Here is a 13,216-nt window from a genome sequence, read left to right on the forward strand (position 1 = left end):
GCTAATTCTTTATAAATAATACTGTGTACTAAATATATTTCTCAGGAGAATACTAATACACAGAGTAAGTACTCAAAGAATATTGAATGTTATTATATGCTTAGGCCAGGTTGGAATGGAAGTACCTTATTGTCCCAATGAGAATAATTGAGTATCAGAAAGATTAAGTAAATTGCCTAAGATCACACTGTTAATAAGTCACAGAGTGAGGATTCCAGCTAAGCCTGATTCCAAAGTACACGTTTCTTTTGCTACATATTGCTACCTAAGAACTGCTACACACAGCTAGACATACGGTACAATGAAGAGTCCAGAGAGATGGGACTCACAAACTGCCACTGACAATCAATATGAGAAAAAACTACCTCAGTGGCCTTGAAACCTTGAGTCCCACCCAATACCTGCCACTCTCTGGAGATACCCCACAAAATGCTTATTTGAAATGTCAATCTTTTAAAGTGACTTTTTTATGTTTTAATTAGGAAAGACAAATTCACATGTTCTTAAATGGATTACATGCTAATTTTAGTCCTATAAATAGGAAAAGTTCACTGGACATCTCTATGTGGTGAATACTGGAAGTTACTGTGATCTTTACTGCTATCCCAGTGTTGCATAAGTAAGCATGTCCCTATAGCACATATGAGCCAAGCACAGTTAACAGCCTAGCATGTCTGTAGTACACCTATCGACACAATGTCTCATCACAGCATAACAGACAAACAAAATACCTAAGAAGTGATAAGGAACACGGAAACATGCCATGGGTGACATTATCATGGTTTTAAAATAAAGTGGTTGTATGCACTCTGAGGTGACACCGAATATAAGACTATCCACCCAACACTTGTATTGTCAGAAAAGAGCACATGACATAGTTTTTAGAAATTAGTATTATGTAATAATTTACACAATTACTTATTTTTTGGTACCATAAAGTTTTAGCCTAAGTCATTTTTATACTCAAATAAAAATTAGTTTTATGAATCACTCTTGGCCTTTCAAATCTATGAACAGGTTTACAGTGAAAATCCGCCTTCAAAACACCTTCACTTCTGGGGTAGGCATTTAATTTCAAGATAAGGTAGAGAGAGTGCTAACTAAACTTGGGGGACTTTTACTGTAATTACACTGCCTTGTATGCTAGACAAGCATCCAAGTACACTTGACCTATTTGTTTTAAAACTGGATCACAGAGTATTCTTTCTCAAGGAATACCAAGCAACCAATTAAACTTAAAAGTCAACTTTACAAGGTGAAACTAATTTAAAAAAAAAAAATCAGACAATGCCCCAGGAATACAGGAATATATGCACCTTTTATGTATTCCTATATTTCTACATTAGATTTTATTCCTGGATCTGGTAGCAAAACAAAGTTTGAAAAAAATTATGAGACACTTCAATTTCAGAAGTATAAAATTGTGTAAAATACAGAAAAATGAAATTTAAAAAATCATACTTAAAATATATACGGTAACTATTTTTGTCTTTATCCACTTCATATCTTTGTATTTACGGAACAGTGATTCTTTCATTGCCAGACGTATATATGTGCACTAGAAGTTCCTTAGAGGATTTAAGAACTAGAATCATTGATGAAAGCACCTTTTAAAAGAACTGTGGATACTATTATATGAAGAAAATCCAAGATTTGTATATAAAATGACAAGTATCAAATTTAAGAAGCATCTATCATGTGTCTCTCTACCTTCCTGAAACCTTAAGAAATAAATAAGAAATAAGACCAATTGAAAAATCATGCGACATGAACGATGTGGGACGAGTAATTGGTGGCAATGGTAGAATAAAGCAGGCTACGGTGTATTACGATTACAATACTCAGCCTAGTGCTGGTGGCTCACGCCTTCAATCCCAGCACTGGGGAGGCAGAGGCGGGTGGATCTCAGTGAGTTCAAGACCAGCCTGATCTACAGAGACAACCAGGGCTACAGGGAGCAACCCTGTATTGAAAATGAAAACAAAAAAAAGAAAAAGAAAAAAAAAGAAAAAGTGTAGAATAATCAAATGACTGAACCTGGAGCATGGCTTAAAAAGTAGGGTTAGGATGCGAAAACCCAATCAAAACTCAATCAAAGGCCTAGCTTGGTATTCTTGAGGTAAAATTAAAAAAAAAAAAATAGGAAGATGTTTTTGGGAAATAAAAGGCACCAGTTAGTACTTGGATAACATAATCAGGACAAGAAGCACTGTAGGAATCACATTTTTGTTACTGAGCTATTGCAATGTGACTGTTTACCTACTGATATGTTTTCTGGCCTGCTGTACTGTCTGTTTTTCAAGTAAACATCTAGAGTAAAATGTAAGGATATCATTATTTTACAAAGTTCTATCCTGTCTTCTGTGAATATCATAAAGACCTATCCTAAGAAACAAAGTAAAGGAACAGTGGCCGGAGATTTGGCTCAGCACTTACGAGCAACGGCTGCTCTTCCAGAGGGTCTCATTTCAACTCTTAGTTTTTTTATGATTTCTCATAACCATATATTAACTCCAGGCCCAGGTACTCCAACATCCTCTTATGGCTTCCACTGTCACAGTGTGCCCTCAGTGCTCAAACATACTAGGTGGCAAGACTCCTGTCCACATAAAATAAAAATAAATCTGCGTTAAAGCAGCAAGCCCTTACAAGAAGTCTTATCTATAAACAAGTGCATTAAAAAATCATCAGAGACAAGAAAAATTAAAGTCTATAAGTAAGCAAATGAAATACAATTTGTCAGGACTGTTCTAAGTGTGTGATATATTAATGAAAATTATATGTCTGTATTTATAACAATCTCAGGATGCATTAGGACTTCACAGTAGTGAGCTTGGTGACTGTTAAACTGTAGTCTTTTAAAGCCACATCTCATATGTACAGTCAACTAAAACATCAACATTTCATTCAGATAATGTATATAATCTCTTGAGTATTCTTAAAAAGGGCTGGGAGACACTGGCACAAATTACAGGATTCAGGAACTACCCAAGAGAAAAATTCAACCCATAGCAAGTTGACGTATTTCTGTATCTGTTAATTTACTGAGCGTAGTTAGTAGGATTTATTAGACCAATGAAGACTTGTTGGGTTATCCGAGCATGTTTTGTGGTTGAGATGATGCGTTTAGATGTTATTCAGCAGAAAGAATTACTTGCACATTTGTTGAAGTATTTCAGAGAGGTTCTTCTTTCTTGTAATTTAACAGGTATGTGTGGAATCTAGGAATTGGAATATTTGATACATTTTCCATGTTGTGTATGCTGTATTCCACAGAGAAACTATATAGATGTTTAGAATATATCAGAGTAGAGAAAAACTATAGATATGGCTGTTGGTTATTAAGCAGGATGTTCCACTTTTAAGAGCATAAACATCACCTCAAGAATGTCCCTGTCCTGTTTTAAGCTAAGTTCCATCCCAGCATACCACTAACCCCAAGAAAGTATCCATCAAACGCAATGCACCTGACAGAGGTTCTCTTTACTAATAAATCCTAGCTCCACTGGCCTTGTATCTGATGTCACTCTGCAAAAGCTGTGACCACAATGGGGTTGAAAGGAGAGAGAAATTAGGAGAGACTCTTTCTGCTGCCTTTTGTGGCAGCAAAACATCTGGGACTCCAGAGCGCTGCTGAGACGAGGGGCTGACAAGTTACCAACTTCATACTTGAGAGAATCATCAGCCTGAGTCAAGGATCAAACAATTATATATTTCTAAATGAAATAACTTTTAGCTAACAATGTAGGTGAAATTTTTCTTTCATTTTTAAAATATCAATTGACTTGTTTTCAAGGAATTGTATTTGTAACTTTGGAATATTTTACTATATATCAAGTACTTTACATAGTCAATTATTTTATAAATCAAAATTAATGCCTACTCTAATTAAATAAAGTAATAAAATCATAAAATCTATAAGTGAACATGATGGCCTTTTTGTTATGAAGAAAAAAATGTTGCATGATTTAAAATATTAGAATGAAAACTTTAACTAGAATAAACAGAATTTTTAATAAATTCTCCTATAGGTTCTAAGACTGTCAACCACTAATACCTGGCAAGTATCAGGGGCTTATTTGTAATGTTAAATGAATATGCATATACATGCTTACATGAATAAATAATGAACAAATAATTAAAGCTACATTTGTATTTCAAGGCTATCATTCTCACCTTAGCAAGCTCATCTTATAGTGATTATCTGGTTTATCAAATTTTATTGCAAAACTCTTGGCTCTGCTGTTGGGATTGCTACCTCTGACTGAGCCTAATTTCAACAAGTTCATAAACTCCTAATATAATGAATATAATTTTAGGCTTCGTTGTAGTTATGTTTGATGTACTAAATTAAATTGTGGAAGTAGTTAATGTCTTACTCAATTACTATCCCTGATCTAGGATGGCTTTTTAATCTAATATGCATATGTATATGTGTGTATGCACGTGTGTGCGTATGTATAACACGTTGATTTTTTTATATATACAGAGAGTAGTGAATACTAAATATTAGTGTGAAATGGAGTAGGACAGCAAATGTGTGTTCTTAGATGACAACTCTGAGCTGTTGGAAGTTTCTCTTGTAACACAATTTTGCCTAGGGCTGGGCTGCAAGTTAGTAGTAGAACGCTTTAACTCGCACACAGGTCTGGGTTTGATCCCCATTACTCCCAAATAAAATATCAGTTCTGCCTAATTACTATTTACTTAAAAGAGTGCTCATAAGACAAAGAAATTATTCAAACAACTCTGTAACATGCAGGACTTGCACAGGTTTGCATCCTCACACCAGGATTCCTCCTCTAATAGAATCCCTTTACTTCATAAGATGTACCACCACCCCAGACTTTTCCACGCAACAAATCTATATCAGTCTAAATTTAATTTTTTTCTCCTCACTCTCACCTTCCACCTCTAATTTTAAAAGTGCTTATTTTAGTTCCTAAACACTTTTCCAATCCATGTCTTTCTCCATCCCTTCTGTCACTCTTTAAATGCATCATTTCTTTCACAAAACTACAACCACCTTGAAATGATCCTCCCTGCATGATTAAAATCTGTCACTTTCACAAGCAGTATGATCAAGCCCTAAGAACTTTCCCAAGTCCTCAGACATCTAGCCACATCTCTGTCACATGTTTCCTGGACACATGCAAGACCTTCCCTCAATCTGTGGAGGTCTCTTGCTTGTTCCTTCTGTCATTCCCACACACAGTTTGTTCTGGCTTTCATTTTTCTCTGACCTCATCCACATCTTCTTTGTCTGGATAACAGTCACTGAGTGACTTTGTCTGGGTGTGATTACAGGAAACACTTCTCCATCAAAGCTTCCTGGTCAGGCATGAGTGTTTATTAGGGGTTTCTACTGAAGACTTGTAAAAGCCCTTAAGATAACTAGTTTTAAGATAGTTTATTTTTCAAAAGGCAACACCTTTTATGTGTAGTATGGAACAGAGCAACGGTTAATAAATGAATAAAAATGCCCTTCAAAAATTGCTCTGAATCATGACCTACAAGGAAATACTGCTTTGACTTGGCTTTTTTGGGGGGTGGGGTGGGGATTGCTGATAACATCAAGATAGTATATCTTCCAGGCTGAGAATCCTAACAATTCTAAAGACTTCAAAAATCTCCAATCCATTTCATGACTCTAGAGCAGTGGTTCTCAACCTTCCTAATGATGTGACCCTTTAATATAGTTCCTCATGTTATGATGACCCCCAACCAGAAAATCATTTTTGTTGCTACACAGTAGACATAATTTGTCTACTGTTAAGAATTGTAATGCAAATAGCTGACATTCACAACATCTGCTGTGTGACCTACGTGAAAGGGTCATTTGACCCCTTGTGACATACAGGTTGAGAGCCCCTGCCCTAGAGCAAGGAGTCATAAAGTAGACTACCTTCGAAAGGGTCATCATGACAAAGAAAAATTGTAGGAATCCTTGCTCTATTGAAAATGTATTGACAGCTGTCTCCTCTGACCCATTTTATCAGAATGATTGTCACTATGGCAGGAATGCTGATCATCACTGATAAGTAATATACATAGATCTGTAGAGTTGACCACAGTGGAGCTGAACTCAACAAGAAGTAGTTATCAGAATCACATAATCCAGGAGTCCTGAAATGGTCTGAATACTATAATACAAAATAGTACTTAATAGGCTATACAAAAATCAGCAGCAAATTTGACAAGTCTCATCTGAATTTGTCAGTATTTTTGCTAAAAGAAAAGTTCTCTGACAATCATGTCTTTGACAAGGCCACTTTGTAATACTGATTTTACGCAAACAAAAACTGAACCTACATTCTGCATCTACTCCACTCTTAAGTGCTGATGGGACACTGCTAAACTAATGTTTCCTTAGTGATAATGCGCAATGTATTTTGAAATCCTCTGCTAGTGGCTCCAAACAGCTGATCTCTTTCATAGTCTCCCCTGCTTAAACTCACTGCTGTGCAGGGACTTTGAGGAAATGCCCAAGATGCATTGGGAACAGAGGATCAAAAGGGCCCAAATTGCTGCTGACTCACAGGTGTTTTTAAAGTTTCAACAAATAATGTCTAACTCCTTGCTAAATGGTTAACGCCCTTCCCTTATGGTTTGCCAATCCTATACTTATCTCCACTGCTGCCACACTGAAATTACAGGTTCCCGTAAAAGGACATTAACGGTAATAATAACCTTTATGGTGGTATTCATTCGTGGACCTAAGCAAGTTTCAACATTTATGAATTGAATATTATCACAGTAAGTACACTTCCATAGAGAAAATCAAAACCTTAATCTCTCTCCTGTATCAGTGTGTGCGTGTATCAGCGGTATTTTTTTTTTTTGATACATTAACAGCATGTTGATGAAGTTATTTTTAAAATAATAGCTTTCTCTGCTCGGGGTAGCAAGGAACTGAATATTAAAGGTATATTGTGTAGTATTTGCTATAAAACCATGGAATAAATTTCAATAATTGTGATATCAACTAAAATTAATTTAAAACATATAGATATTTATTATTTATACATACATACATGTATACATATATATATATACAATGACAATTTTCATGTACAGGAAATGCTCTTAAAGCTGTGTATTTAAACAACCAAAACTAACATGAAACTAGTATATATCCCAAGTTGAAAACTCTGAGCTGTGTAATATCAAAACAATTAGCAAAAGGAAGATAAACAGAAAAGAGTCCCAAGGGGCTGATACAGAGCCAACATTGGGCAGTGTTTGTACACTGTCCAAACAGGGGGTCTCCATCCTAGAAGTAGCTTCTTCCAATTCATATTGGAGAAAAGGCCAAATGACAGCATGGAACTATAGCCACTGGATGGCTATAACTAACTAAATGGGCACATGGAATTCAGCTATTTCAGGTTTTCTAAATATCATGATTGCATCCTCAGTACATCCAAATTGGCCTTTGGATTAGGATGCCTAAGTCTTGCTCAACAGGCAAGATAATGTCTGTGCATAAATCAGAAACAGAGTGGACATTTTGCTACCCTGTTTGTTGGAATTGTTCACAGCTTACTCTGTAAGGAGCTTGCTTCACAAGCACAGAGACCTGAGTTCAATCCCAAGCACCCAGGTAGAAAGATGGGTGAGGTGGCATATGATTATAATCCCAGTGCTGTGAAGTCAGAGACAGTAAGGCTCCTTGGGCTCACGATCAAGCTTGTCTAACATAACTCATGAAGTTCAAGCCAATGAGAGACCTGTCTCAAAGGAGGAGATGATGGCCTACACTCACTCTCTCTCTCTCTCTCTCCTCTCTCTCTTCTCTCTCCTCTCTCTCTTCTCTCTCCTCTCTCTCTTCTCTCTCCTCTCTCTCTTCTCTCTCCTCTCTCTCTTCTCTCTCCTCTCTATCTTCTCTCTCCTCTCTCCCCCTCTCTCTCAGACACACACACACACACACACACACACACACACACACACACACACACACACACAAAACCAGGTACACATCAAGCATGATCTTTTTCTTAAAATTATATGAAAATGTAAGCTTCAATCATTTCTTCAAATCCAAGATTAATTAATTCCACATATATGTGAATCATAAATTCTATGCAAACATATCACTACTTGTTTAAAAACAACTTATTTCCTAAATGTTATCATAAGACTTTCAAGTCAATGTACTTGTTTTCAGTGAAAGTCACAAAATACTCAAAATTTTCATGGTAAAATTGTCTTCTATGTTAGTGCAATTCCAATGTCTTCCAAATTTTTTACTTGCTGTAAACTTTTGCAAAAAACAAAAAAGCACTTACATTTTTATTAAACTTGATCTGGTTTCCCAGTGACAAAGCCTAGATAGTTATATATTTATACTTAACATAGTCCACAATCTAGACCATAATAGTGGACACGTGGAATTCAGCTTTTTAAAAACTCTTTTATGACCCTGAAACTGATGGGATAGTATTCAGAAAGTTAAGTTCCAAGACATCTAAGGAGAGCTGATATGAGCAGTTTTCCCCTAAGTATCTAGTAAATCCATGTTAGATGAGATGACTGCCTACATTAACTTCCCAAACATATGACACACATACACATTACATATTTAGTTTGATAGTCACAAAATTATATCCAATAGAAACAAACTCATTGTCTTGCACAAACAAGGAGCATAGCATGTAAGAAAGTGAAAAATACCAATAGCAGCTCACATTTGCTCAGTGAGCACAGGACATATTCCTCAGTAGATTAACCCACTATATCATATGTCACATTGACAGCCTCCAAGTTTTAAGTCACGTCATACAGAGATGTGAAAGGACTTGCCTACCAGGCGGTAGGACTGCAGCCTGAGTCCAGACAATAAGAAGCCAGAGCCCACTGCCCTTGACACCAGGAGGTACTGCCTAGTCAAGTGGAGAAAAGGTTCTCATTCTTTGAAAACTATAGTCCAGAAGGGAGTTTATAATCACTGTCTAGTACTTAGCTGAATGTCAGTTCCTATAAATAGTAGGAACTTAACTCTTAAAAAACACACCTATTATGAAACCGTCTGGAGAACAGAAATAAGTACTTAACAAGTTTCACAGCCATTATATTAATTTCCTTTCCAAATCAACCTAAGAGCATTTATAAAGCACATTAAAATGTATTGGGTGGGTTATAAAATGGGGAAGTTTTTGAAGTACTTCTATAAATGAACAATCTGAAGGTTTTTAATCCTTAGTGGAGAAAACACACAAGTGATACTCATTCTCCTGAAAACTTGCCTTTTCAGATGGCCTGACATTTAGGTTCCTTAAAATGCTCTCATAAAAGCCTACAATTTATGCCAATTAACATTCTGCTGTTGTAAGTAACAGGAAAATCGATCAAGGCCAATAAGCTAATTTATAGATGAAATAAGAAAAGGCACCCCAGATGCTAATACTTCTCTCCCATCTACTGAGAGGAGCTCTCCTGCACAGACACTTCTCTCCTGAGCCCTGAAGCATCTGGAGGCTGAAGGTTGTGTGTTACCTCCTACCGACACCACAGGGTCCTGATTCCCTTGGTCATATGCGGTCACACGAGCGAGCTGGTCCTTTCCATTCATTCACAGTACAGGAGTGAGTGAATGAAGCACCAGAGAGCACTTCAAATACCAACTGCTCAGTTATTCCTGCCTAGGTCTTCCAGCTTAAATTCTAATTTTCAAATCCTATTAGACTGAGATTTTTTAGGGTAAGAGAACAATGTCTTGAGTGACAATTGGATATAGCATCAAAGGCTAGAACCCTAGCTTCATAGCCTCATGGTAACTGTCTTTTTAAACGCATTGCTTGTAGTATTTCTTTTTGTTTGTTTGGTTGGTTGGTTTTGTTTTGTTTTCAAGACAGGGTCTCTCTGTGTAGCCCTAGCTGTCCTGGACTCACTTTGTAGACCAGGCTGGCCTCGAACTCACAACGATCCACCAGCCTCTGCCTCCCGAGTGCTGGGATTAAAGGCATGCACCACCACACCCAGCGTAGTATTTCTTTTTAAAGTTAATTATTTTAACTGACTTGTTCACATTCTTAAAAATGAGCAATGTAACTGTGGTGAGCATGTTAGATTTATTCAATATTACAACAGCAAAAAATAAGTACAATATAATTCCTCACCTTTTAAAAATTCAGGAATAGTTTTCTGAGCAATACTACATACAGACATCACACCTGCAGACAAGCTTTCCGGGAGAAAACAATGACCCAATCTTAAGATTTTTTTATTAAGCAAATTTATAATTTTATAACTTACAGGGAAAAAACTTTAAAGATCTATTGCTTTGTAGCATATTTGGGTGTTACAAGTCTGATTCACAGTTGCAAACAGATTTTGTTTTATATTCAATCAGCTTCATTTTATACTACAAAATACACATTTCCTTTAAAGCAATGAATGACAACACACCTTTAGAAACAAAACAAAAATCTCTTCCTGTTTTCCCAAAGTCTGCCCACATTCATTCCCTTCTCTGGTATGGGCCCACGTGTCCCTGTAAAGATCCGCTGGGCACCCTCTCACCTGAAAAAGAGTTTGGAGATAAAGCTGGCTCTCTCCAGAGGTGACTTCTGCATGATGTCTCCGTGGTGGTGCACTGAGGTCTGTGTCTGGACAGGTACAGGTTGGACTCGACCTCTGAATATCCAGGACCCCGCCAATGCTTTTGGCTCTTCCCCTTTTCTCAGACCTGAGGTGATGTCATTTGCTTTCAAAGGCCCCCAACCAGTCGGGTCCCACACACCTCCCTTTCTGCCCCCGCCTCCGCAGCCCAGGTTAAAAGCCAGCGCTGCCTAGCTCAGCCCCAGTCACTGCTCTCCACGCCCTGTGCCCGCCCCGTGAGCTCCTTCCTCCTGCGCCTTGCGCACACCCGCCAGCGCCTCCTTTTCTCTGGCTCTCACTCCCGCGCCTTCCAGCGCCCCCCCTCGCCCCTACCTTCTGTCAGCGAGAGCCGAGAAAGCAGGTTCGGGAAAATCGTGGCCATTTTGCGGGACCTACCACCGGCCTTCTTCCTAGGTGGGACCAAGGACCACTCACTGACTTCCTTGGCTTTCTTGAGAGGGTTTTCTCCGTCTCTTCCCTCTTCTTCTCTCTTTCCTCCAACTCTTTCTTTTTCTTCCCTTTGTTCTTCTCTTTCTCCTCCTCCTCTTTCTCCTTCCTCTGTTTCTGCCTCTCCTCCGCCTCCTCTTCGTTGTCCACCTTCAATTCTTTCTCCTCCCCTGTCCCCCTCTTCTCTTCCCCCTCCCCCACCTTCCTCTTTTTCTCCTTCATCCCTTTCCCCTTCTTTATTTCTTTCTTCACCACCTTCATGTCTTGCTCTTCTATCTCTTTCTCCTCTGCCTCCATCTCTTTCTCGTTCATCTCTTTCTCCTCCGCTGCCCTCGTCTCTTTCTCCTTTGTTTCTTTCTCTGTCTCTTTCTCCTTCATCTGTTTCTCCCTTTTCTTCTCTTTTTTCCTCTTCTCTTCCCCCTCCTCCTCCGCCTTCATCTCTCTCTCCTCCATTTCCTCTTCTCTCTCTCCCTTCTTCTCCTGCCTCATTAGCTTCTGGCTGAGTTACAGTTAACTTCTCAAGGTCCATTTAGAAAAAGAGATGAAAATGTGGCTCCTTTGTATCAAAGTCCAGGCTCAGAAAGCCATGACGTTCCACAGTACTCCAAGGTATCCACCTCAGTAAGCCCTTCAAGAGCTGGCCAAGACCTAAGCTCTGTTGACTGAAGGTTCTAGGGTAGCCACAGTGGCACAAACCTCTATGAGGTATATGTGTGTTATACATATGTCACAATTCCATAATATGTCATAATTAGAGCAAAAGCTCTACACCAAGGGGAAACTATTACTTTTCCTATGAGGTTTATGTGTGTCATACATATATGTCACAATGTTCTGATATGTCATAATTACAGCGAAAGTCCTTGAGATCAAAGGGAGTTAATGCTTTACTCATTTTTCACTCAGGACATTTTCGGTAAGTGGCTTTGGGTGTGTGTGTGTGTGTGTGTGTGTGAGAGAGAGACTGTCAAGTGGGCAGTCTAAACTAAATGGCCCTCCTTTAGATGGTCTAGTCTTGCTAATAAGCAAGATATCTTGCTAAGATACTGACAGGAACCCAGAGTCACTGAAGCAAAGGTATCCTAGTCACTTCAATCTCACTGAAAGAAAACCCTGTCCCTGTAGTTCCCCTAGGGCTTGAGTTTCCGAGGCTGTGTGTCCTCCTTCCATGCTTTTAGTGTGAAAAACCTTGTCCAACACAAAAATCTGCTGGGCTTTAAAGAGCCAACACTTAAATTCCTAAACCCTGTTGTGCCAAAACAAATATCAATATAGTTTGAGTGTTTTTTTCCTTTTACTGAAAATAGAATTTTCTTTTTAGCCAGGCAGTGGTGATGCACACCTTTTATCCCATAACTCAGTACTCCAGAGGCAGAGGCAAGCAGAACTCTGAGCTCAAGGCCAGCCTGACCCAGGACAGCCAGGGATACACAAGGAAACCCTGTCTCTAAAAAACAAAATTAGTGAGGGAGAGGTGGTTAGGGGGCAGACAGAGAGACAGAGACAGAGACAGAAAAGAGAAAACCAATTTTTTAAATCTCAGATTCTGATTTGAGACTGTTTTTCCTCTGTCCTCCCAGTTCCTTTCCACCTCCCATCTGGATCTACCTTTCTGTCTCTCATTAGAAAACAAACAAGTTTCTAAGGGATAACAAAATATAATAAGACAAAGCAACAACTAACACACTAGAATTGGACGAAACAAACAGAAAACAGTCCAATAGAAGGTATAAGAAACAGAGACCCACTTGTCTGAACAATCAGAAGTCCCACATATACACTAAACTGGAAGCCATAATATACACATAGAGGACTTGACGTAGACCCAGGCAGGCCCTGTGCATGCTGCCTTAGTCTCTATGAGCTCATATGAGCTTTGATCACGGTGATTTAGAGGACCTTGTTTTCATGGTGTCCTCCAGCCCTCTGGTTCTATGCACTTTCTGCCTCTTCTACAGGGTTCCCTAAGCACTGAGGGGAGGGATTTAATAGCGATATCCCATTTAGGGAGGAGTGTTCCAAGGTTAGACTTTAAGTGGTTTTTTTTGTTTTGTTTTTAGGTGTTTTTTTTTTTTTTTTTAATCAAAAAATAAAATGTTCTGGCCTGATTCTTGCCTCACCATCTAAAATCAAGGGTGTTTACTTGTGAATTATCTGATTTCTGACTTGT

At 38.5% G+C, this 13,216-nt stretch overlaps 1 protein-coding gene across 1 annotated transcript in view; it reads right to left on the reverse strand.

Moving 5' to 3' along the window:
* Cftr (CF transmembrane conductance regulator) overlaps positions 1–10,768 on the reverse strand; it is a 145,743-nt gene extending 134,975 nt beyond the window's left edge. The window contains exon 1 of the mRNA XM_051151883.1: positions 10,522–10,768. Within this exon, the coding sequence (XP_051007840.1) occupies positions 10,522–10,574 (53 nt within the window). The 5' untranslated portion in view covers positions 10,575–10,768. The remainder of the gene's footprint in view (positions 1–10,521) is intronic.
* Positions 10,769–13,216: the final 2,448 nt, after the last annotated feature.

The sequence above is a fragment of the Acomys russatus genome, chromosome 10 (genome assembly GCF_903995435.1).
Source record: "Acomys russatus chromosome 10, mAcoRus1.1, whole genome shotgun sequence".
NCBI lineage: Eukaryota > Metazoa > Chordata > Mammalia > Rodentia > Muridae > Acomys > Acomys russatus.